This window comes from Apiospora phragmitis (assembly GCF_038363925.1).
Source record: "Apiospora phragmitis strain CBS 135458 chromosome Unknown utg000008l:1.0-3514335.0:1.0-3519231.0, whole genome shotgun sequence".
Taxonomy (NCBI): Eukaryota; Fungi; Ascomycota; class Sordariomycetes; order Amphisphaeriales; family Apiosporaceae; genus Apiospora; species Apiospora phragmitis.
Window position 1 is genome coordinate 2,093,072 of NW_027117407.1, and position 24,589 is coordinate 2,117,660.

Genomic DNA, 24,589 nt, shown 5'->3' on the forward strand with positions numbered 1-24,589 from the left:
GCGTGGGGACGACAAAGTAACGAGAGGATCGAAAACTGGCTCCCGGTGGGTTCCAATCCAAGCCAGCTAACGTGACTAGCCTCCGTCGTCGCAGGTTTTATGAATGACCGACCATCGCGACATGATGCAAGCTGGGGTTTCTCGCGAATTCACAGCATCTCCAACACATCATGTTGTTGTTTTCGGCATCTACTGGTCTCACCATGGAACTAATCGTGCGACAACCGGGGCAAAGCGAAGAGAAAGAACCGACCGGTGCGTACCCGAGCAGTAGACAGCCGACCACTGAGCCGCCCGCAGCCGGCGGGTCGGAGCGCGCCGGTATCGTCATGTAGTGGCCAAAGTCCCAATGGAACCAACCCAGCCATCCATCCTCGCACCAGCAGCCAGTCGAGACGAGACGAGACGCACAACAGACGTATGATTCAATATTGCCGGGGAATTGTCAGCGCAGCATCGAACACCGGGCTCAACTTCAGAATTCGGTGTCAAAGAGCGAAACCAGCTTCCCAATTTGACTTGGAGATCGTGTTCAGAAATTTTCCTCCATGCAACACATAGGTAGCGCATGCAAATGTCTCCCAACCAACTTACGACAATTGGAGTAGCAAGCAACCTCGACCCAACATTGTGTGTAGGCATGGGGCGGTTAATGCGACTTTGGGTTGTTCCCAAATATCGCAGAACTCATCGTCGATCATGGAGCACCCACCCGACAAAACCCCGCTGATATCTGCGTTCTTTAGAAAGAAAGGTAAGTTAACGGGGTCAAATAGATCAGAGCGATTCCTCCGACCGTACTAAATGGCACACCGCATTACGATACACCACACCCGACAACGGGGGGGACGGGGGGCGGGCAAGCACATAGTAAATAATAACGTCATTTCATCCATCATACATATATACGAGAACCGCGGCAAATATAGACATTATTTACACTAACCCGCTCCTCACACCCACTCTATCGCTCCCTCCCTCTTTCCCCACACCTGCCGACTCACTGCCGAGGAGGAGCCTGCGGCCATTCCTCCAACGTGGCCTCGTTGCCCGCCAAGGTGAAGTTCCACATGGCCTGCGTCGGCACGTCGACGAGCAGGCTGTAGTCGCCCGGGTAGAGCACCAGGTTGCCCGAATCGTCATGGCGCGCGAGGCTGCCGAGCGTGAGGTTCAGATGCGCCGTGGCCGTGGCACCGGCCTCGATCGCGAAGAGGCGCTCGTATGCGACGAGCTGTTTGATCGGGTGGGGCGCCGGGCCGTGCTCGCCTGCCACGAAGCCGAGCGTGACGAAGTCGGATTCGACCGAGCCCTGTTTTTCGACCGAGACGCCCACGCTCTGGAACGCGCAGAGATCCTTGTAGGTCTCGGCGCAACCCTTTGTCAGCGACTGGATGTCCCACGAGGAGGTGCCGTCGTCGTCTTTGGCGAACGAGACCGTGAAGTTGGTGTAGTGCATGCCAAACCCAAAGTCCACGACCGATTCGTTGTACCACTTGTAGGTGCGCCCCGGGTTGCCCGACGTCGCGTTGGGCCGGAGGTTCATGTCGTTCATGGGCACGTCGTTGACGTAGTGCGCCGGATACTGCGTCACGGGTAGGCGACCAGCGGGCGCCGTTTTGCCCGTGATAATGTTCATGATGGCGTCGCCGCCAGACTGGCCGGGGAAGCCGGCCCAAAGAATAGCCGAGACGTTCTCGTGGTGGAGGAAGGGCGTGTCGTCGAGCTGGTCGCCCATCTGCAGCAGGATGAAAGGCTTGCCGTAGCCCGCGAGGAGCGTCATGATGTCCTGGCGCTCGCCAGACCAGCGGATCAGGTTGCGGTCCTCCTCCTCGGCACTATTGGCGCCGTCGACATAGATGATGACATCCGCGGCCTTCGCGGCCTTGATAGCGGCCGGGTAGCCGTCTGTGGTCGGGTCACCCGGCGCGCCGGCGTATATGGCGTTGACGCCGGGCAGATCCTTCGCGGCCATATACGGAGAGCGAAGGTAGGGGGCGATGCCGGCGTAATTGCCCTGCATAGTCGTGGTCGCGTTCGCCCAGGGGCCAATGACGGCAACGGTCATGTTACGGCCCTTTGTCTGGAGGGGCAGGGTGCCGTCGTTCTTGATGAGCACGATGCCCTCCTCGGCGGCCTTGAGGGCGAGTGCCTGAGACTCGGGGGTGTTGACGTCACCAAAGGTGAGGGCACGGTAGGCTTGGTTGTCGGCGGGGTCGAACATGCCCAGTCGGATCTGAGCAGAGTAGAGACGCACCAGAGCCTGGTCGATGGCGGCCTCGTCGAATAGGCCCTGTTCGTAGGCGGCCGGCAGATGGGTTTGGTAGTACTGGCCACAGTCGAGGTCGGTCCCGGCGATCAAGGAACCTGCGGCGGCCTCTTCGCGAGTGTCGGTGTAGTTGTGGGGCAAGAAGACGTTCTGGATAGAATCGCAGTCGGAGGTAACGTAGAAGCCGTCATCGGTCCAGTTCCAGTGATCTCGCAGCACGTCCTGCAATATGTACGAGTCGGCACAGGTCGGCACGCCGTTCAATGCGTTGTAGGAGCACATGATGGAGGCGACCTTGGCATCACGGGCGCACGTCTGGAAGGGTTGCATGTAGAACTCGCTCAGCTCCTGCGGGTTGATGATGGCATCAAACCCGTATCGCTCGTTGCCACCCCAGTTCTCAAGGTCGTAGCCGACAAAGTGCTACAGGTATGTGTGTCAGTCGATATCATCGTTTCACTGTTCTATGGCCACGATGCTGGGGATTACTCACCTTGCAGGTAGCCACTACCTTGAGGTAGTCTGGGTCATTCCCTTGGAGGCCCTCGATGAGAGACTTGACGTAGGATTTGATGTGGAACGTGTCCTCGCCCGGGGTCTCCTGCCCACGTCCCCAGCGGGGGTCCCTATAGGGGTTGATATTGGGCGTCCAGTAGTCCAACCCGGACCGATTGGCGTTGTTGAAGGCGCGCGCCTCGGTACTGATGACAGTGGCGACGGCCTTGATCAAGTTGTCGTCGAAGGCCGCCCCCATGAGGATAGGTTGGGGAACGAGGTGGCATAGGAGTAGTCACCAGACTGGTTGAAGCTGACGCCAGGCGATGAAGCAACACCGTGAAGAGCCTCCTCTGTGGGCAAGTGCGTTAGCATGTGTGGGGCCCCCCAGCAATCTCAACAAGCAAGACAAAAAAGACTTACGCCACCATTCGTAGCTGGGAAGTCCAAGGCGAGGAACGCCTGGGGAGGTGTTTCCGGTGAGCGAGATCTTCTCCTCGATGGTAAAGGCGGCCACGAGGGCCTTGGCCCGGTCTGTCACCGAAGCTTTCGTATTGCAGACGGCGTTGTTGGAGAGAAGCTCGGCCTGGCAGCTCGGGAACAGATGGCCGGCAGCAGCAGCGCCGGAGGCCAGGAGGCCGACAGTGGACAGGAGCTGGAGAGCCATGTTCGCAGGATTGCTATCAATCCTCGCCGCGGTGGCTGTAGGCTGTCTGAGCTGGGAACATCTTGCTGACAGGCGGCCGAGACCATGCTTTTATACATACATGGTATGCTCTCCCCAGCCGGCGGTGAGCCGTTTTTCACAGGACCATTGCAGTGCGGGCATAGTTGGAGAATCGAAAGCGCCGAACCAGCTATTCTCCAACTCCCTGTCTACCCCTGTAGGAAAGTTAGGCCGTCGCAATGCATGCTACCCGTGGATCTAGTGAATCTTCTGTCGCAACCCGAGCCAATCTCATGTTCCCTTACTGCAGCCAGTCCGGGCATCCGGGCATCGAGGTGACCCCTCAAGGACGGGAGAAGCGAGTTCAGACCAGCGTTAGCCCACCGCGTCCCCAGGGGTCCCCCGTGAGCTCCCCCAAGTCACGGTATCCGAGGGCGGGTCGTAGCCATGAGCGGAAAAGAATGTTTGTCAGTCGATGACGTGAAGATACTCCAGCCAGCATTCAGCCTAATCTGCAAGCTCTTGATGGTGCGGAGGAGTGAGGGGGAACGGCCTTGGTTGGAACGGCTCGGGCTCGGGAAGGCGCCACCGGTGGAGATTCACCTGCCCTCCCCATGCGGGGTAGCTGCAGAAGACCCCATCATTTTGCGATATCCTCACTTTATCCTTGTAGCCAGCCGGTTCGTTACCAAGCAACTGGATGGGGCTCCCCCGTTGGGCCGGAGACCGTACGTTATCGCTGTATTGTTCGGTAACTTGACCGAAAGCTGACCGAAAACCACGAGGTGCGGTACCTACCGTATCTTGGACGCAACCAAAGCTTCCTCGGCAGACCTCTCTTTTTAATGCCAGCAATTTCCCTTTAGAAAATAGCTCACATTTTCGCCAACTTCGTCCTGCATGGGCAAGTTGCCGGCAGTGCCGCTGTGGGTACGAGTCGCGAACGCAAATATTTACCAATCCATGTTACGTGCAGGGTATCACGAGGTGTATTATAGCATGTTTTCGGGTATGACGATTACCTAAGTGCACCCAATTCTAGTCAACCACCGACCAAGCACATCTTACCACCGTCCGAGTTGTTGAGGAATAGCAACATTTCGCCGTCTACGATATCAATATTTCCAGAACGACACTAATCAGGAAAACAATGGTATCTAGATGACGATTGAGATTGAAGACTGAAAGTTATCAAGATTTGAAATTGATTACAACATATCGAAAACCAACCGACTATGACTGCTCTCCAAAATGTCCAGGTAAGTATTTTCGCTGCATTGACTCCACGCTGAGTAATTCAACACATTTACTCGGGAGACTTCACATCAGCCGAGCTCGTTCCATCGTTCGACGGCAGACCCTCCTCATCACCAGGCTCCGCGTAAGTGCCCTTTGGCTTGGCGGCGCCACGAGTACGCTCACCAAGGATGTTGCCACGGTCGATGGCCTCGTTATCATCGCGAACTGTATCAAGTTGGACATGTCTCATTAGCACGTCGCAAACTCTTGAGACACGATACAAGCAAACCGGCAGAAGATTGTAGGAGGGACCATAACTAACCGAGCTGCTCATCAGTGTCGGCCTTTTCGGCGTCGATGGGATCCTCAATGCGCTCCTGGTCGCTGACCACGTTGAGGGGCTCGCCCTTGTGACCAGAGCGGCTCACGTACGAGTTGTCGGCGACCTCGCCGGAGGGAGCCTCATTATCGTAGGAAGGCATGATGTAGTGGAGTGGTTTGGTAGGGCAAAAGCGGTAAGAGATTGTGTATAAAGTTGTGTGAGTGAGCTGTTAGGATGGGTTGTTGATGCCAAAATGTTGATGACCACACGGGAGATGCATTTAGTTTATATCCCCTTTCCTAAGCTCATCGAGTACCGCGCGATCGTACGCAAGTGTTTACCGTACATTCATCCAAGATACATAACATCATCACCACCGATGAGCTTTGCTTCTTCTGCTTTGCCGCGCCCAGCTCGAGCGATCACAGAAAGAGAATCGGGATGCTCACAAAGACCCAATGACGCCATGTGGTTGGGTGATTAAGTCATGATTCATCTTGCTGTCATGAGAGCCTCCTGAAAAGGAATGCACGGGCCAGTCTACGCGAGAGAAGCTGACAACCACGCTGGAGCCGGACTACCAAAAGAAACGACGAGCCTCAAATGGCTAATAAGGTTGTTGGTAAAGACCGACCCGTCCTGTTCCTGGATAAATGGGATAAGCTTAAGGATCAAAGGGGCTGATCGATTTACTAGTAGGCGGCCGGACCCCATTGGCGATCGATGTCTACCCGCCTGCCCGCCGTAAGATCAGATGGCAGAGATGAGATTGCCGAGTGATGGATCCCAAACACGCCATACTTCAAAGCCTAAAAGCCTAATACATCCACCTAGGTCATAGATTGAAGCAACGGCTTTGCTCTTGAAATTGCAAGGGCTGGGAAACGTGGTTTCTGAGGTGTGCGCTGAGGATGGGTTGATCCATCAACAGCCTACCGTGTCCTTGTCGTCATAGACTCTTCCGTCAAGGTCCATTTTCCATCACTCCAGTTCACACAGCCAATCGGGAGCAGAAACGAATGTCGGACACTCATCAATCGTTAACTCGTATACATGATCTCTAAGGGTATTGTGTTCTTTTAGGGTATTGTGTTGCTGTGCCAATGGTTCAATCAGTCCGAAACCTCATCGCAGTTAGTTATCCCCGACTCGACCCATCATTGTCCTGGTTGCTCGTTCACGTCGGGCTGGGCTGAAGGTTTGTTAGTACTAGCGCGCGACCCCAGACCCCGACCCCGACCCAGGCACTCCGGAGCTTTCGCTAGTCTTCCCGCCAAGTCGTAGGCTCTCCTCAAGGGCCCTCTTCAACTCTTCGTCATCGTCATCATTATCTGCGGAAGTGCTTACTTTGTCTTTGCCCTTCTGCCGGTACTGTTCTTCCGCGAGGCTCTGCTTCTTGATGTACTCCAGAACCACGTCCTCCTCCTTCTTCAGTGTCTCTACTCGCTTAAGTTCCTCCTGGTGAGCGCGCTCAGATTCTTCGATGGCCCGCTTCAGCGCCTTCTCGTCATCCGCATTGGCTCCCGCTGGCCTGTGGAGGTCGGTCTGGGAGGCGGCAATGGCCTTCTTCAGCTCTTCGTCATCTCCGTGCGGGCCGGCGCTTCCATGTTGTGCGCGGGAAGCCTCGATGGCCTTTTGAAGTTCCTCGTCATCTTCCTCAGTTGCGGGTTTCCCCTTTTGGGATTCTCGCAAGACCCTCTGGTACTCTTCGTCAGCCTGACCCTGGTGCTGCTGCCTGGGTGTTGCTGTCCTTCGCTGTTGCTCGGCCATGCTTGCTTGAACGGCCTGCTCAATGTATGCCTGGTACTCCTCGTCGGTAATCTCCCCAAAGTCTTCGGGAGAGAATGGAGTTCGCTGCTTCACATCGGCAGGAAAGCTGTTTGTCGTGACAGATGTAGGTGCGGTTGATTGCCCAGAAGCCGTGGAAACACTCGATATTGACCCACTGCGTAACACTCCCACGCTCTGACGGATTGCCTGTTCGATTCTCGCATCTTCACGGGCGTCACCTCTGGATGTCTCTCGGACGGCTGCCTGGATCGCTTGTTCCATGTCCTGCTCGCTTCCACCGGCAGTTGGCGCACCTGCTGATGGTGCCATGTTCTCTGTGATATTAGAGCCTTGGCGGCCAGCTTGCTTTTGCTTCCAAGCCTTCTTCTGTTCCTGCAACCGCTTTCTCTCTTCGAAAGACAGGTTTCTGGTGTGCCACCACCCGGTCTGAGGCTCTCCTTCTTGAGCAAGGTTCTCAGTCGATGCACTAGCATGTTCGGATGCCTGGGCTTGAATGTCTCGTGCCTTGCCCTTCTCCTTTTGTTTGAGCTGGTAGTAGCCCGTCAGTTCGTCCTTTAATGACAGCCAGCGCACTTCGATGTCGTCTCGCTCCTCGTGGGTGGCATTCTGGTAATCCAAATTGCCCTGCGAGATGCGCGATGCGACGATGTAGTTATACGCGCTCTGTGCGAATTTGCTTCGGATCTCGGCATGAAGGCCAGCCATGGTGTAGGCTGGCACAGCCCAGGCACCTGTCTACGTGTTAGTAATGCATACTTGGTAATGGTGACATAGCCAACTTACCAGCTGCTGGCTTTAAAAGCAGACCGCCGATACCTTTGGCGAACCCCTTGACAAGACCGGCTGCCCCTTCCTTTTCGGCGCCTCGAAGCGGCTGTGTCACCAAACCTGATATCCCGTCAAAGAGCCCCAGGCCGAACTCTTTGCCCGCGACTTTGATTCCGCTTGATAGGTCAGTGACCTTTTCTGTCGGCCGCACGGTATCATCATTGTAGAGTTTCGGCGCATTCCGGAAGCCGCGGGCTAATCCAAGGCAAAAGTTCATAGGAGTCTTAACCCCGGCCGTAACCATATTATTGATGCTGTTTCCAGCTCCCATAACCCGATCAATGTCTGATTCGGTACTACTGGCGGTGGGCTGCGGCTTGGGTTTGGCGGGAGCTGGTTGAGGGGCCGTCGGTCGTTCCGACGACCCTGTGGTTGGTGTCGACAGGGCCGAGGCACCGGAGGCACCAGATGCTGTATGGGCGAGACTTCTCGTACTCTCGTTGGTCTGCCCGGGGGATTGTGGTGAGTTGAGCGTGTCGGGCAAATTGCTACTGGAGCCAGCTTGCCCGCTGCGGTCGGACGATGGTGGGGTGGCTGAAGTCTGTTCCGCGGTCTTCTCTTTTGGATCCCCTGGCATTTTCTGAGCCCCTTTCTTTGCCACATTGAAAACATCGCGAGGGAAATCGGCCACGGCTAACCCAATGGCACCAAGGTCTCCCACAAGAGCAGATGTCACAGCTGAAATAGGATCCCATGGCTCATCTTCCGTGCTGTACTCTTTGGAGCGGTACCTAGGTCACAATTAGAAACGGTTCCTGAGAATCACTCAAGGCGACTCACAGTTTTAGATCCGAGTACTGCAGGTAACCATGCTGTACAAGGCAAGCCGCGGCGAGGCTGCTCAAGCGGATCTTGGTTCTTCGGACACGCCAAACTGCCACCCTACTTGGAGCGACAGAGCAGCGCAGGTTGTTGACATCTAAATGCTGGTGGAAACTCTGACCGCCGACATCAGTACCCTGTTCCTCGCGGATCTTTTCACCCAGTTCCTTGGCGCGTTGTTGAGTTTCGGGCTTCATTGCCACCCTGATAGCCTCTGCGAGCTTCTCCGTGGTGAGGCTCTTGTTTGGAATAGGATCTGGGCCAGCGCCAGCTCTCGCTACCATGGCACCCCAGAAAGGTTGGTCGCCGAAGAAGGGCACTACGATCGTCGGCTTGCCAGCATTGATTCCGGCCGCAGTCGTGCCAGCTCCTCCGTGGTGACAGACAGCCGATACGTGCTGGAATAGCCAGTCATGGGGTACATTGCCCAGCATGTAGATATTGTCTGGCACGCCAAGAGAATCGGCCCCCAGGCCTCCCCACCCCTTAGAGACCAGTGCTCTCACGCCGGTTGCGGCTACGGCTTCAAAGATCATGCGCGTCAGGGCGTTGGGATCATCTACCACAATCGACCCAAATCCTATGTAAATAGGGAGGGCCAGCCTCCAAGAAAGTGGCCAGTTCAGGTTCTGGGGTGAAATTGGACGCCAAATTGAGAAAGTAGAAACCCGCAATGTCTATGTGATTCCCCCAGTCATTGGGTTTGGGTATCAAAGCCGGGGACCTATGCATCGTTAGCCAGAATTAGGAACAGGGGTCCGGTACACATGCCAGCAGTATGTGTAAGGAATACGCAAACGAGTAAGCACGCCGGGGGCCCATATCAACGAGAGAGGGTCGAGATCCAGCACTTTCGTTCGGAATCTGTTGATAACATCGCCCAATCCTTGCCATGTCATCATCTCGACGAGGGCGTAAGAGACGTAGTTGGTGGTGACGGGATCTGTGTTTGTCGACTGGATATTGGCAAGCGGTTGAGGAAACGCTCGGGTCGGTGACCACGGCATGCTGTCACGCTGTCAGTCCGGCTTGGCTCGCAGCAGCTCAGAAAAGTACTCACGTGAACATCAGGTGCAAAGGTATACCAAGCTTCTCTGCCACGTGGATGTGTGCAAAACTGGGGGGATTGGCAATGATGGCATCCGCGACAAACGGCTTGTTTGCAGGGTCCATGACCATCGTCGTAGACCCTTTGCCCGGGATATTGCGACCCCGCTGTAAGCGTGGCGCCGGGCCCAATCCGTTGCCGGCTTCAATACAAGATCTCCAGCAACCGTAGACGATCTGCTCAATCCCTTTGCGCCGCTTGGTCACCTCGCCGCTGGCGACTGCGTCGAAGCCCGGCATCAATCCTGGATGCTTGACCATGAAGGCCATAAGCTCGGCAGGATCTCCTCCGATGCAGAAGAACTCCAGGCCGTTTTCTTCAACAAACTTCTGAAAGGTGCCGTGTGTTGCTATGCGCACGCGGTGCCCGTACGTGTCCCTCAGCACTTGGCCCAGCGCAACGAACGGCTGGACGTCTCCTCGCGATCCTACAATCTGAATCACAATATTGAGCCGGGGTGGAGGTGTCTGGCCGGGCTGGCCGCCCAGACTGGGGGGATATAGGCAGGCGGGAGAGGGCCCTCGCTTCGAGCATCCTGTTTCAGCTGGTCGTGCAGGGTAGGTGCGATAATATCGGCTAGCTTTCGGCTTGTTTGATTGATGTTGATATCGATTCGGCCATCGTCTGTTCGGGTGCACGCAACCAGCTCGTCAGTCTCCACGGCGCAAGTTCCAGTTGCAGCAGCCTGTAATTACCTGTCAAAGTAGCACCCGCGTCAAAGCCAGACTGGTGCAGCGATATTTGATCGTGGACTTCACTATAGGCCGGCGGCACCTCTTCTTCAGCGCCCAGCTGAGGCAGTTCTGGCAAAGGCATGCCGGCTTCGGGCCTAGGGATCGCGGCTTCAGGAAAGCCGTCGGACACAGCCACCTCGGGCCCATGTTGGTTCGAGGATCGGTCTTGTTCTTGAGTGACGTTGCCATTGTTTCCGCTTTCCCTGTCGGCGCTACTGCGCGCAGCAGCACGCTTCGCATCGAGGACGGACATGTCTAAGAACAATACCGCATGTAGGTGGGTTGGATTTCGCAGCAGGTGCGTGGAAGCGGTACCACGAAGGCGGGGTACTGTATCGAGGTGTCGGCAGTGCACGGGTCAAATTATATCAGCATCCAAGTCACAAAACCACTATTGCACAATGAAGGTAGAGGTTGCAACCAGGCGGTTTTTCTTGTGATTACTTGAATCCTGGCGCGAAAACTGCGAGGAAAATAAAAGTTGTAGAAGTTCTGGGGAGACCAAGAAACAGGTGTTTGGCGATGATATGTAGTGACAGGACTACTACCCTGGAAAATGACGTCCCCTTGTTGGTTCGACGTCTGATGTAGGAAGGGTACTTGTAAGTGACTCCAGGCTAAATGGGCTGAGCGCTCAACCTTTGATAGGCTAGGGACCCGGGGAAGCGCTGGAGCGGGGCATCAGCTAAACCCAAATAGCAGGAATGTTCATGTAGCACAGGGGCCGGGGGTCTAAGGAGGTATGTATTTCCAGTTGTTTGGACGATGGATGCTTTGACCTAAAACGCATACCTAAATTACTTACTCTGTCATGGCATACTCCTGTGACTTATTGTTGCGATGCGAGGCTCCATGTGGCAGTGGTGCCTATATTTGGACGGTTCGTCAGCCCACGAGAGATACAGCGCGCGCAAGGTTATGACGCCAGACGTTAAGCAAGCAGTGAAACCACCTAGGTTACATACCTAAGCTGCATACACATGGCAATCTAACGCCAATGACAAGCCCATCCGTATGCGAACTCCCGAGCTTCATCGGCGTCGCTTATCTGTCTACATCCACAATTAGCGAAAGCGAGTTTCGCAAACGGGCGTGGCATGCGTTTTCTTCGCATCGAAGCCGAGGAACGCCTCATGTCAAGCAGTCTCCCTGATGACCACGCGGCCATGTCACATCGGAGCAGATGGCTATAGTACTGTTGCCTGCTTTTGGATCGTCTCCCACGTCGTCGTCGTCGTCGTCGTCGTCGTCGTAATCCGTAGTGTCATCTCTCAGTAGGTGCCCCGAATTCCAAGTGTATAATGCAAATGAGTATTGCACAGGCTTGCGTCAGCTCATCTCGAGAAGATGCAAACCTGCCTGTGCTGGCTGCAGGCACGAAGAAGCATGTGCAAATGCTTATTTCTTGCCTGAGGCACAGACTAAATCCGTTAAGTCCAGCTCAGTTCTTACATGCAATGCTGACATTCTGCTTATATCCCCTTGGCTCATCGGCGTGTATACTCTTATCACCGAAGCTGGCAGCAGTGAGTGGAGTTCTGGGGGCTGCAGTCGTCGCTTAATATATACACGGCCTGGAAGATAACATATTGAATATCAATATTTCATTCTTATCTTCTCGGAGTTAACTTCAATCGCCGAACAGCATGCAGCGGTCGATCACGGAGAAAATGTCTTCGAGAATGTCGCGCCTTCGAAGGGAAAACTCACAATGTTTATAAGGCCAACTGTCTTGCTTCCAACAAGATGTGATTCACCAAGGCTTCGCTATTCCCCCCAAGTAACTCTTACACCAACAGGAAATTCAAGTATTACAGCAAACTAGAGCAGAGCCCAGAGTCTTTCTGTGCAAGTAACATCAAACCATCAACGTCGTCATGTCCCCTTTCGGCTTCGAAACACCATGCAATGAGGTCGTGGAGGCTTTCAGGGACCGGGTCCAGGGCCGCACTTTTCTCATCACGGGCACCAGCGCAAAAGGTCTTGGCGCAACCGCCGCAGTCGCTTTCGCGCGCGAAGGACCGGCTCATATCCTTCTCGTCAGCAGGAACAAGGCCAAGGTCGACCCGGTGATCGAAGAGATCGCCAAGGCCGGCCCCGGCGTCAAAGTCACGTTCGTGCCCTGTGAGCTGTCCGACTTCGAGTCGGTCCGCCGGGCCGCGGCGACCATCATCGCGGACGCGGCGGCCCCCAAGATCGACGTCGTTCTCAACAACGCCGGTGTTATGGCGATCAAGGACTTCACCAAGGACCGGCAAGGGTACGAGATGACGCTGTCGTCCAACCATCTCGGTCACTTCCTCCTGACCAACCTCATCATGCCCAAGATCCTGGCCGCCGGCCCCGGCGCCCGCATCGTCAACGTGACGTCGATAGGCCATCGCATCGGCCCCGTCCGCTTCGCCGACTACAACTTCTCCGACGCTAAGGCCTACGACCGCTGGTCGGCCTACGGGCAGAGCAAGACGGCCAACATCCTGTTTTCCGTGGAACTCGCCCGCCGGCTCCGGGCCCGGGGCATCACGTCCCTCGCCGTCCATCCTGGTGGCATCCTGGAGACCAACTTGGCAAACCACTTGACCATGGAAGAGTTCGGAAGCATCGAGGAGGTTTCGCGGTGCAACAACGGCAGCGTGACTTTCGTCATGGACCATGCGTTTAAGACGACCATGCAAGGGACCGCGCCGCTGGTCGCCGCATGCCTGGACCCGGCGCTCGAGGATCACAGCGGCTCATTCGTTCAGGACTGTCAGGTTGGACAGGCTCTGGAATATGCAACGGACCCGACAAATGCCAAGAAGCTGTGGGCTTTGAGCGAGCGGCTGGTGGGCCAGACATTTGACGTCTGAGTTGAGTTTGCTTGCACCGTGGCTGTAGGAGACGGGCAAGGTGCTCATGTCCCACATGGTCCATATGTTGCTGTGCTTGCTCAGTAGGTAAACATGGATCGTGCAGCAAACGGTCTGGAGATGATGGAAATGGACAAACAGGGATATCTTTGGAGAGGATGGTCACTAAAAGTCTATGTCTGTACAAACAACAGAGTTACTCCTTTTCGCAACGAAGTCCACCTCTTGGGAATGCAATATGCTCGCTTCGTAAAGTTGTATTAGTGCCATGGTCGCTTGACATCACTTCACTGGCAAGGCCAAAGCATCGATAACAGGTGTCCAAAACTGAAGTGACATTGATTGCAGGAAGGACTCTCCTGCGGGAGCTGGTTATGGTACACGATTTCACCGTCGGGAACGCTCTCGTGCCCTCAGTCTGCACTTATCTCATGCTGCTCAATGCTTTCTGGGCCAATCCCTCCGTGCTGGGGTATTGTACTTCTCAGCAGCATTCTCGTAAACAGGCGTGCATAAATTGTTCTCCGGGCCTCTTTTTGTCATTGCCCTAAATCACCACTTTCCCATCATTACTCGCCGCAGGAACACCACTTTAGCTCGAGAATCGTCGCGTAACCTTGGCAATGACTGTAATTCCATTGTGTTAGTAGATCTTATAAGGCGAAAATGTTTGTCGAAGGATGTGTCCATCGAGAACGTACTGTGCAGGGCGACGACGCTGAAGATGAAGACCAGAGACAGAACCAGGACGACGACGGGATCAACCTTGAGGCCGGGCGACTCGTCGGTGTACAGCCTCAGCATGGTGCTGCTGCTGCCGCCGGCGCCGGCGGCTCTCGTGCTGCTCGGGCGGGCATTGGCGATCTTCTCCTTCTGGTCGGCGGCGGCTCGTCGGCGGATGGCAGTGCGGGCACCACCGGGAGGAGGAGGAGAGGACGGGCGGCCGGTGCTGACGCCAGTGCTGGCGGGGGTGCCGACGGGCGATGATGCTCGGGGAGAAGACTGCAGTTTAGAAGAAACGCGTGAGTCAGCGAGAGGAATCATAGAAGGCAATCGGGCCAAGCTGTCCAGAGGCGCTTGGTGTCGCGCGACACCTGGACATCGCACAGGGGCTCTGTCTAGGCATCGAGACTTGTCGCATACGTACCATTGTGAGAGTGAACTGGAAGAGAACAGAGACAAGAGAACACGTAGCTTGTGGTTGCGTTTCGCTACAGAAGAAAGAAGATATCAAGGAACGAAAGATGGAATACGTGGTCGTGATGGTGGTGATGGGTATTGAATGTAAAGTAGACAATCTCCGTTTCCTTGGGGCGGTTTCCACAAGCGAATCCAGGCTGTCCTATCAGTGACCTCGTTCAATTGAGGCCACATTTTGGAAGCTCAGAGCTGGCAATCCCCCATGCCGGGCCAAGGCCACCTGCACTTCCGCCCAAAGTCGCTTTAACGTTAATCCGCCACCCCAAGACCTTTCCACCCGTGCACATCGCCCCGTTTCCCCCAGCGCTGGCTCCATAATTACTAATTACTTCAGTGGGGTCATCAAGGGCGGGTCTAGTTAATTTTAGGGGTCCAGAGTCCAGACTCCAGACTCCAGACTCCCAGGCTCCAGACTCCCAGACTCCTACGATCAGACCCGAGATCCTCTCTTCCATCAAATGTATGTAAACGGGATCATTGGTCCCTTTTCTACGGCAAATGCCATCCCATTATGGTACAAGGTACTGGATTTTGGCTCGATTCATGATGTTGAAGTAGTGTTTTCCAGTTTGTTGTTCATTTCGTCATGGAAGGAACTACATAACTGGCGCAATCGACAAGACCAACGCCCTGTATCAATTCCTACTGGCGAGACGAAACAACCTTCAAGACTCTACGTTTCTTCTATTGGAACTGTTTATGTGCACTTGCCAAACCCCGCTTGACACCCCGCACCGCAGTAGATTATTCCGGACGTCCCACACTAGCCGTAGCTACTGCAGCATGCCGCCGAGCCACACGTAGTGCCATAGCCCTTTCCACAGCGCCCATCCTTAGACGAGAGAAGCATCGAAGATGCAGCACTCTAGAGAAACCGGCATGACGAGGCCAGCAGTCAGTATCCGTAAATACATCGCGGCTAGGAGATGATCATCGACGACGTACCGAGCATTTCTGCCTGGGGTCTTTCGAAGCCGCGTTCAGCGCCGTCTTCACGTTCTGGTAGAAGTTCTTCCCGCCCGCGACGTTCGTGCCCGCATACGTCGCCTCCCAGACGGCCATGCCGCCGAAATTGGCCAGGCAGTAGTACGCATTGGCGAGCCTGGAGTCCTGCGCGACGGACAGGTCGTTGCCCCGGTTTGCCGCCGCCGCCGACCCCCGCAGGCCGATGTACAGCCTGGCGTTCTTGCTGTACGTGCCGGCCAGCCAGGTGCTCCAAGCGTCGTAGGTGAAGCCCGCCGCGTCGAACGTGTTGCCCGGCTGGTAGCCTGGGTTCGCGTCCGCCCACCGACGGGCGGAGCACTGTGGCGTGTTGTAGAACTGGATGAAGACCATGTCGAAGGTGGTGGCTGCCAGCATGTCCTTCATGTTGGCGTCCGGGGCGACGCACTGCGGCGAGGCCGTGAGGTAGAACGTGCCCGGCACGGTGGCGTAGAGGGAGCGGAGTTTCGTCACCAGTGCCTTGTAGCCTGCCGATGCGTCGCTCGAAGGGTGCTCTATGTCCAGGTCAACCCCGTCAACGGAGAAGCCAATGTTGTTATAGTCAAATGGCCGCGGAAAGCCACGTTGTACCCAGGCGTTTTGTCGCGGCCCGAACATAGACCAGAGTTAAGTTGCGAAGCTGCTGCCATCTGAGGCTCAATTCAGTTGGTAGCCGCCAGTTCCGCCGCCCAGGGACAGAATGATCTTTTTGGTGCTGGTTTGGCGACATGTGTATAGATCGCGTTGCAGGTTCGGGCATTTCAACAGGTGGTTGTTCGAAGGCGTGTTCTTTCCCTGGTAACCCGGACCGGGGAACGTCTCGGCATAGCGTTGGTTTCCAAAGTCAATGCCTGGATATGCATTGGCTTGCTGAGGGAAAAGGTGCACAAATGACAAGATTATGATGTCGATGCTGTCGTCGGCACAATACGTACTCAGGGACTCCTGATTTGGACCTTGACCCTAGGCGATCCAGTTAGATACTATGATTAGCGGACATGTGATCAATAGGTCTTACATAATATACAGCGACGTTGGTTTTCGCCGCCGCGGCGCTGAATGTCGCAATGGCAATGTCGCTACCAATGAGGAGTAGTACACAGCAGCAAAAGAACCAACGGGCCATAAACATCTTGGCTGCGGTTCAAGGGTGACGATGGACAATAATTCTCGATGGGTCATACGCAGATCACCATTATTATACAATTGGAATTGTTGGCATTCTATCCTAGAGTCATGGTCTCATGTGGGGAAAGCGATGCGATGCTGTTATGATGCTGCGGGCTAAACATAGCATTCCTCGTTGGCGTCAAATCATAAGAGGTTGAGACATCGGCTGTCTGTTGAACTCGTAAGGGCAGATTCTTTGGGAGATCCAGATGATGGATGACTTGACTAATTGGTTTACGGGGAATATATCATCCCTAGCTTCAATCGAATCTTAGTCGTCGCTCTCCTCGTCGCTGGCTGACTCGGAAATTGACTTGGCCCTAGCCCTATCTCGGTCTGTTGAGGCTTCACTCTCGCCCTCGCTATCGCTGTCACTATCAGAACGCCGCCTCGCTTGTTTTCCCTTTGTCTTGGTCCCTGGGCCACGAGGCGATCTCGATTCGAGGCGCTTGCTCGTCTTCTTTCCTCTTGCGGCCGGCCCCTTTTTCAACTTCGCAGCCGACCCCGCCGACAGGAACGACTTGCTCCCGACGGCCTCTTCCTCCCGACGGCCTCTTCCTCCCGACGGCCTCTTCCTCCCGACGGCCTCTTCCTCAAAGTCGCTGAACTCGTCGTCGCGGAGATCCTCGGCGCGGGCCAGCTCGCCGTCGGACCGGCGGTGCACCGACTTGAGGTACTTGTCGAAGTCGCGGGCCGTCTCGGCGAGGGTCTCGAGGTTCTTGCGCGTGAGCTGAACGACGCGCCACTTCTTCTTACCCGACAGGAAGGCCTCCTCGGGCGTGAGGCCCCTTTTCTGGATCTTAGCCACACGGTCGTACTGGCCCAGCGCGATGGCTGTTTGGAAAGCGTTGCGGATCTGCCGCCCGTTCCACGTTGATCGGTCCGTGGTCGCGTGGACCTCGAAATGTTCCTCAGCGAACTCTAGCAGCTCGTCCCGGTCGAACTCCACCTTGATATCCTGCCGCTCGTTATCGCGCTCGATCCGGTTCAGCATGTTCTTCCAGATCTCCAGCGTCGACTTCAATTTGACCTTGGGGTACCGTAGTGACACATGGATCCGTGACTTGAAGGCCTCGTCGATGACACCCACGCGGTTCGTCGTCAGGAATATAATTCCCTGGTAGTACTCGAGAGTTCGGAGGAAGACTGTGATCGTGCACACGCACTGGTAAGTTATCTTGTGTGATGAAGGGAAGCTTGGAGAGCATGACAGGTGAAGGTATATAATTGAAAAGAGTTAAATATAACTTCCTCTATACCATGGCATTGCGGTGCGTATCCTTCCAATCTCGCTTCATGAGGAACACGTCGGCTTCGTCGAGGAGTAGGACTGCGCCCCATTTTTCCGCTCGCTTGCTGTGTACGTCCAACCGGGTCTCGATATCCTCGAGGGTCTCTCCCAGATCACCGCAAGTGATAGCATAGAGTGGCCTTCCGGTATGAGCGGCTATGGTTTCTGTCGTGCTCGTTTTGCCGGACCCGGGAGGGCCATGTAAGAGGATGATGAGGCCGAGGCCTTTGCCCCGGACCAGATCGAGCTGCGTAGAGGGCTTCGGGTTCATCCTCGCATGGTCGTCTGGACTGTCATCACGTATGGCGTGATTATCCACGAGCAGTATGAGTAGCCTGCGGTGCTTGGATGGGATGAGCAAGTCCTGAAAGCCGCTTTCACGGGCTGCCAGGCTCTTGTCTATGGTCTCGACGTTGTCGATCTCAATATTGACTAATCGAATTGGTAGTTAAGAGTTAGCTGCATGGACTGGTGATCACTTGGGTCTGCCATGGCTTGACTTACCCCATGAGCGCGACTTGAAAGAGAATGCCTGAAGGCTATGCTGCATTAACTGGAGCTTCTGGGGCATGAGAAGTGCCTCGTCTCGGGTCATGAGCTCCTGCATACCAGGGTCCTTCTCTATGAACACGTCGCTTTTTCGTTGATCCACAGCATGGTCGTGGTGGTGATAGTATAAATCTGTCCCTGGTCTGTTGGGATGGGCTTCTTCCACTTCGGCAGGCACTGGATTGGTCCTTTTGACCAAACAAAATTTGGTGCGTACAAACCTCGACCTTCTGCGAGCATACTCGTCTGCATCTACATATATCTCGCCTTGTAAGTGCTCGCGGCTGACAATGCCTCGGGTGTCGTAGATGACTCCATCGTAGCGTCTATGACCCGTGCAGGAGATGAACTTGCGGCCCCGGTCCTGTAACTTGTCCAAGATGAATCGGGCGTCCTTGTGAAACTTCAGTGGGTATATTGGTAGATCAGAGACGTTTTTCAAACCAAGATACTTCTTGATTTGCTTGCGAGAGCAAAGGGCGCCGACACCCGTGCTGTCCACGTTGAGAGCATAGCAGTCTATGTTGAAAGGCGTACACGTGCCTACCATTGCACCGTACATCATGTAATCATACGCATCAGATTACGAGCCGCTGTAGGAGCCGGAACCCTCGGCGGCGTCGTACCATCCACGCCGCGGTCCGCGACGGCCGCGGCGAGGGGGGGCTGGCATAACTCTAACCACACGGTTCCTAATCTCGTTTTCGGTCGGGTTTCTCAAACGAGGTTGTCCCCGGTCACATTGTAAACCATGTAGAGCTGCGGGTATCCGCGCTCGTCCGCCAACAGCAGGTCTCCGGGGTTGTAGAGGTGCCATAGATCGTTGAAGACGATTTGCTGCAGCGTGGCGTCCTGTACCTGAGCACGGAGGTTCAGATGGCGCTTCAGGGCTTTCTCGCCAAACCCTACGAGCATTTCTAAATGCGTGACCCGCCTCCGGAGCTGTTCCTCCTCACTTAACACAAAACGCCTTTGGTGATGTGGAAGAGGGTGACGTCGATCGCCCATCGAAGCGGGCGCTCTAGCACCGCCAGCATGAATCACTACTGAGTCTTCGGGCCCCTGTGCTAGTCCCAACGTTGACTCTGATATGCCGGAAACTGACGTTCCCTCCTGAGCTTGCGAGTCAGGAGAATTGGGAAGTTTTGAGGCTTCCTCCTTAAGCTGACCCAAATGTCGCTTGATATCCCACCAATACTGGGTTAGGACCTATGTTTGACTGTTAGCGGGCGGGGCTATCGGGTAATTCAACAGAACCGAGGGCTTGGACTTGCCTTGAAAGGGGGTTTCAGTCTGGAGAAGCCCGAGTTGTCAGTTAATCTGTTAGGTTACCCAACAGACAAGGGTACACTTACATGCAATCTTGATACGGAAAAGCCATCCCAGTCACCTCCTTGAGTTCATTCTGCACGCACCGCGAACGGATGATGATTTTTATTGGCTCTTCATCTTCCCAGGCATCCCCACCGCATGTATCGCCGTCCTCTTCGTCCGCTTTCCCATTCGGGCGCGGCGGCTTGGCCTCTTTGTCGTAGAAAGCATATAAGACAACAAACTGGTCCAGATCCGGGTCGTACGGTTCTTGCTCATACGCGCTGATCCAGTCGACGCCCGTACGTTTCCTAATCTCTGGCTCGCGATTGATCCAGTGCGCTCTTCACTCTGTCAGAAACATTGGGAATATTGGGCGCTGGGCGCTGTTGCAACGGGGATGGCACATACCGTATCGGCGCGGGTGGACTAGGGGACCTATCGCTTGAAGGACCGGATCGAACGGATGCGGGCACACTCGGAGTCGGGCTTGACTTTCGCGACCCTTTGATTGAATCTTTCCGACTGAGATGTCTCTCAGCCTCAGCTTCGCAATCATTATGTGTCCCATCCTCTATCGCATGCTCAGGCCCAGCCTCAGGATGTTTGTGAGCCACTGCCACTTCAGACATAGTGGGCGGATGCTGCGAATTAGTCTGTTTGCCTTCCATAGCAATAGACACACAAAATCATCTGATGTGGAAGGTTTTGGTCTTTGATCGCACAAGAAAAGACCGAACCCCCAAGCCCGCTCAGTTTCTGCGGCTGAATCTGACACTCTGGGTACAAGCCAACCCCGCCAACATGTCATCGATTCGGTGAGTCCATTCAGCTGCCAGGGTATATGATATAAGCTGCATTAGTGTTGTCACCCTTCCAATAACACATTCGCACGAAATTTGGGGGCGGCTTTGCCCGAGTTACTGGCTGGCTCTCATCTGAGGTCAGACTGCAACCCATCACCTTCGATAAAAGGGACTGCGAGCATCGGCATGTCACGAGACTACCGATGAATCGATTTACCAACAGTTAACTCTCACTGAGAAGTCATGGCTCCCGAGGCGGAAACTGAGCCTCACCCAGAGGTGCCCGAGTTTGTCGTGGTTGGTCTCGACGGCCATCGGCATCCTGCATTCAACGCCACCCCCAGGTCTGGTGTTATTTTCCAGAGTGCATCGATTACTGGTGCCAATGCTCAGTCGGTCGAAACAGACGATGGGTAGTATATTCAAGAGTTTCTCTCCCCAAATGACTGAGTTGACTTTCTCCAGCGATACCAGCCACAATGAACTCTATGCGCCATGTTTTAAGGCCGCAGACGAGCTGATCGCCACGGCTAATAAGTTCTCCAAGAACCGATCGCTTTAGCCGCTCAGCATCGTCGATTTGCATACCTGGGATGAGGTAGATATGGCGATGCTGGCAGCATGCGACTCGCTCGAGCACATCGCGGCAAAGGACAAGGACAAGTATGGTTTCACGGGGGAAGGTGGGATCTGCTTTTCGAGCTCTCTGCCAGCGTGCGAATATCGGTCTCAACTTCACGAACCTTGTACCCCAAGACTTTTCAGGTGGTTCTGTGCTCTGTGGGGGGCTCAAAATGGTATTCACCGCGCTCCAGTCCTCAAGCAACTTTCGAGACGATGTGTACCGGGCCATTGAAGATCTGCCGTTCACTATCAACCACCACGCGGCCTATATTCGTCTTGATAAGCAGGATGAGGATCTCCATCGGAGGAACGCAGCGCTCTACGCTGCCCTGTTCCAGCTACTGGAATGTATACTGAGCTGGTTCGCGAAGAACCCCGTGGGTGTGTTGGAGATTCTCATCTTATTCGTCTTCTCTGTTCAAAGCAATGGAGGGCGGTGCTGACAGTGAACCGATTAGCAACGTCCATGAAAATGCTCGTACAGCCTCAAGGATTTGCCGAGGCCCTTCAAGATGAAACAAGCCAATGTGCAAAGGGCGGCATCGAGATTTGAGAAGCACGCCCTGTGGCTGCAGAATCAACGTCACAACGACTCGATTGAGCTTCAGCACTGGATGGCTTACGAACTCTTCCGAACTCGTGAAGATGTCAGTGTGATACGTGCCCGGTGCGAGGTGCTAGAGTCGTTTACCCAGTTCTTACAGCAGGCCCATCGATCGCGTGAGTAAACTTTCCTGTCCAACGAAGGATAAGCCGTATTGTTGCTAACCAGTTGGGACCAGACACCTTGGCCGGCTTGCTGGATCCCGAATGACCCCGAAGCCGTAGGGGAACGAGGAGATGCAGTGCTGCAGAACTGCGCGAAACCTTCCTGCGGGACGCCGAGTACGAGCCTACCATGATCGAGCGAGACGTCAGCCATATTCTCCGCCTTCGAACAGGTTCCAGACAGGAACTGGATGAGGACCGCGTGGTGGAGCTGCATCAACACCCCCAATTCCAATCGTAGCTGTCGGTTGACGAGTCGTCCAGTCTCTTCGTACAAGGAAATTTGGATTCGCCGCAGTGTAGAGAGGTCGCCTTCATCGCAGCCCAAGTCACGGACATGGCTAAAAGGACGCACGCGGAACCGACGGAGCCAACTGTCCACATTATTCCCCTCGCTTTCTTCTGCAGCGAGCACAGTACCTCGCGACGGGACAGACTGGGGCACCCGAATGCTCTGATCTGGATGTTATTGCTGCAACTGGTCGATTACTATCACGAGTTCTCAAGCTCGAGGCTAGAGAAAAGTCTTGCAATGACAGCAGACGGCAAAACCGAGAAGGTGTGCGCAGCCTTCGAGAACCTTGTCGGTCATCTTTCGAGCAACGTCATAGTTCTTTTGGTGGTGGAAGGGGTCGACTCGTTTCTGCATTATTCTATCAGGCGTGAGCTGATAGACGTTGTTGGTTTTCTCAAACGGCTGCCGGCTGAGTCGCAGGGGAAGTGTAAGCTCAAGGTTCTGTGCACCAGTACTACATCTTCGGACCTCCTGGAGGATATCTTCGATGAAGACCAAATCTTGAGGATGACCAGGACCTCTCGCGCCACAAGTGGTCTTCGGAGTGTAGAAGCACTAGCCGGACTGCCTGATCTGGTCCCTTCCCTTGGACGCTGACAAAAGCGTATGTGAGAAGGCAATCGTGTCCTGGGCATTCGCCTTTCACTCGTTACGCAAAAGAAGGTTCTTCTTCGCCCTCATTGTATGCGAAAATTGTTGAAAAGGGCAATTGGGAAGGAGAGCGCTGCGAAATTACGCGTAGTCAGGGAGAAAAAGGAACCGCGACGACATCAAAAAGGAAGGTACGTCCCCATTTGGCCGAAATTTGCCAATAATCTCCATCTCCGCGTGTGGGGCCTATTGTACGTGATTCATTCAGTACATGTATCCATGGATATGAATGCATTGCTAATAAGTGAACAGATGTTGCGTCGAGAATGGCGTCTATATATCGTGGCAGTAGTACAGGCGAGACTGAAGAAGGCCGTGGGTGATTGGTTGTGGGAGTTGGATTATTCGGGTTTCCTTCTCGTCATGCACGCAGGAAAATCGTTGTGTACAGGTCCAGCAGAACGAAGAAGCGGTTGAGAACTTGGATTATTCAACTATATGATATGACAGATGGGTACTCAATGAGTAGTGTGCTGGGCACTTCAGTCTCAAGTGTTTCCCTCCCACCTTGGCCCAGCCGTGTGTTCAATAATTATTTCCAAATCAGTAGGATGTCTACACCAATCCCCCAATGCTGACTTGGCCAGATTTCGGGTTCCACTGAGTGAGCAAGTAAACCGAACCATTCAACGGTTGTGTTGAACTATACTCTTGCCATCTGACGCTCTGATTGGTCGAAACACCAACACCAGCCCCCCTATCTGAGTCTGATTGCTGTCAACGGACTTTCTCTGTGCCGGATCTCCTCGATTGCAGAACTCCACTGCTCTCTTCCATTAAGGTTCACCGCCCTAGCTGCGAAAATATAAGTAGCTTCCCTTCCCTCTCTCTTAATTTTCCCATTTCTTCTTTCCTTCCTATCCTTCATTCATTCATTCTTTCCTTCCTCCGCACACGTCGCCGCAGTCGGGAAGTTGGGATCCCCAGCAGCAACACCAGATCCCCCGTGCCCATAGACTTCCTGCCCCAAACGATCCTCGGACGTTGGGATGAAAGCCAGGACTACGATCCTCGGACGAGGACTGGGATATGTGGGTGACGGTAACGCTGCTGGGGCTATCTTCTTTTCCCGGCACCCCAGCCAAGGTCAGTTCATCCCCCCCCATTCTCTTGCGCTAAAGTGTCACGGGTATCACAGCTGGGGTAATTGTACTAGCTTTCCGTCCTCTCTTTCCCCAATTCTTCATGGCCGCAAGATCGTGGTCCCCGTTGCCAGGGAGGATGCATCCTCCCCAGAGGCAGTCTCGGGGGCCACTGTCTTGGCTGGCGCAAAATACATATCGAGCTGTACCTGGCATCGCTTTCATGGGCCACGATGATTTGTGGTGTTGACCTTCTCCTCTTGCCACTCTTCACCTGTTGCAGGAAACTCACTAACCCATTCCTTTTGTCTATATAGCACGAGAGCACTTCTCTCTTTTGTATGTATTCTTACCTTCCTTTGGATAGCACTTTAAATAGCACTTTATATATCATCTATTGCTCTCACCCGTGCAATATCGCCTTCCTGCCTTCCATTATGCGAGTGATTATCTTTTTACTATCCGTCCGTTCCATGAATACCTAATTAACCTTTAGGCAATGCCATCCCCATCTTGACTCCCAAAAACCCTCTCAACAGTCTCAAAGTGATGCTATTCCCGCCCCCTTCCCCTCCACCCATTATTGATTCTCCATCAATGTTCCAATCCACTCTCCCGCCGCCATCCCCAACCCCATCATTAACATCACCACCATTGCCAAACCTTATCACGTGACACTTGCCTTGCAATACCCTCGTGCTTTATACCTGGATTAATTTCAAATATTACATGCGTACTCC

General features: G+C 54.4%; 9 protein-coding genes across 9 annotated transcripts; 2 read left to right on the forward strand and 7 right to left on the reverse strand.

Moving 5' to 3' along the window:
- Nucleotides 1-1,000: 1,000 nt before the first annotated feature.
- PG994_009075 (uncharacterized protein) lies at nt 1,001-3,428 on the reverse strand (the record flags this gene model as incomplete). Its single annotated transcript, XM_066860484.1, has 4 exons — nt 1,001-2,689; nt 2,760-2,987; nt 3,080-3,114; nt 3,185-3,428. 4 exons carry the CDS (start codon nt 3,426-3,428, stop codon nt 1,001-1,003), a joined length of 2,196 nt encoding a protein of 731 aa, XP_066714073.1.
- Nucleotides 3,429-4,734: 1,306 nt separating this feature from the next.
- PG994_009076 (uncharacterized protein) lies at nt 4,735-5,149 on the reverse strand (the record flags this gene model as incomplete). Its single annotated transcript, XM_066860485.1, has 2 exons — nt 4,735-4,892; nt 4,990-5,149. 2 exons carry the CDS (start codon nt 5,147-5,149, stop codon nt 4,735-4,737), a joined length of 318 nt encoding a protein of 105 aa, XP_066714074.1.
- Nucleotides 5,150-6,198: 1,049 nt separating this feature from the next.
- Nucleotides 6,199-10,525, reverse strand: PG994_009077 (Sterol 3-beta-glucosyltransferase UGT80B1; the record flags this gene model as incomplete). Its single annotated transcript, XM_066860486.1, has 7 exons — nt 6,199-7,511; nt 7,564-8,339; nt 8,389-8,947; nt 8,994-9,154; nt 9,196-9,438; nt 9,491-10,082; nt 10,234-10,525. 7 exons carry the CDS (start codon nt 10,523-10,525, stop codon nt 6,199-6,201), a joined length of 3,936 nt encoding a protein of 1,311 aa, XP_066714075.1.
- A 1,624-nt stretch (nt 10,526-12,149) lies between these two features.
- Nucleotides 12,150-13,121, forward strand: PG994_009078 (uncharacterized protein; the record flags this gene model as incomplete). Its single annotated transcript, XM_066860487.1, has 1 exon — nt 12,150-13,121. One exon carries the CDS (start codon nt 12,150-12,152, stop codon nt 13,119-13,121), a length of 972 nt encoding a protein of 323 aa, XP_066714076.1.
- Nucleotides 13,122-13,713: 592 nt separating this feature from the next.
- Nucleotides 13,714-14,271, reverse strand: PG994_009079 (Preprotein translocase Sec- Sec61-beta subunit- eukarya; the record flags this gene model as incomplete). The annotated part of the gene is made up of 3 exons (XM_066860488.1): nt 13,714-13,748; nt 13,823-14,123; nt 14,269-14,271. 3 exons carry the CDS (start codon nt 14,269-14,271, stop codon nt 13,714-13,716), a joined length of 339 nt encoding a protein of 112 aa, XP_066714077.1.
- Nucleotides 14,272-15,084: 813 nt separating this feature from the next.
- Nucleotides 15,085-15,920, reverse strand: PG994_009080 (uncharacterized protein; the record flags this gene model as incomplete). The annotated part of the gene is made up of 2 exons (XM_066860489.1): nt 15,085-15,186; nt 15,267-15,920. 2 exons carry the CDS (start codon nt 15,918-15,920, stop codon nt 15,085-15,087), a joined length of 756 nt encoding a protein of 251 aa, XP_066714078.1.
- A 39-nt stretch (nt 15,921-15,959) lies between these two features.
- PG994_009081 (uncharacterized protein) lies at nt 15,960-16,434 on the reverse strand (the record flags this gene model as incomplete). Its single annotated transcript, XM_066860490.1, has 2 exons — nt 15,960-16,265; nt 16,321-16,434. The coding sequence occupies 2 exons, from the start codon at nt 16,432-16,434 to the stop codon at nt 15,960-15,962; spliced, it is 420 nt and encodes a 139-aa protein (XP_066714079.1).
- Nucleotides 16,435-16,743: 309 nt separating this feature from the next.
- PG994_009082 (uncharacterized protein) lies at nt 16,744-20,182 on the reverse strand (the record flags this gene model as incomplete). The annotated part of the gene is made up of 8 exons (XM_066860491.1): nt 16,744-17,637; nt 17,732-18,195; nt 18,268-18,398; nt 18,534-18,831; nt 18,888-18,987; nt 19,054-19,521; nt 19,703-19,965; nt 20,035-20,182. The coding sequence occupies 8 exons, from the start codon at nt 20,180-20,182 to the stop codon at nt 16,744-16,746; spliced, it is 2,766 nt and encodes a 921-aa protein (XP_066714080.1).
- A 490-nt stretch (nt 20,183-20,672) lies between these two features.
- PG994_009083 (uncharacterized protein) lies at nt 20,673-22,713 on the forward strand (the record flags this gene model as incomplete). Its single annotated transcript, XM_066860492.1, has 6 exons — nt 20,673-20,821; nt 21,032-21,092; nt 21,143-21,489; nt 21,538-21,773; nt 21,908-22,026; nt 22,120-22,713. The coding sequence occupies 6 exons, from the start codon at nt 20,673-20,675 to the stop codon at nt 22,711-22,713; spliced, it is 1,506 nt and encodes a 501-aa protein (XP_066714081.1).
- Nucleotides 22,714-24,589: the final 1,876 nt, after the last annotated feature.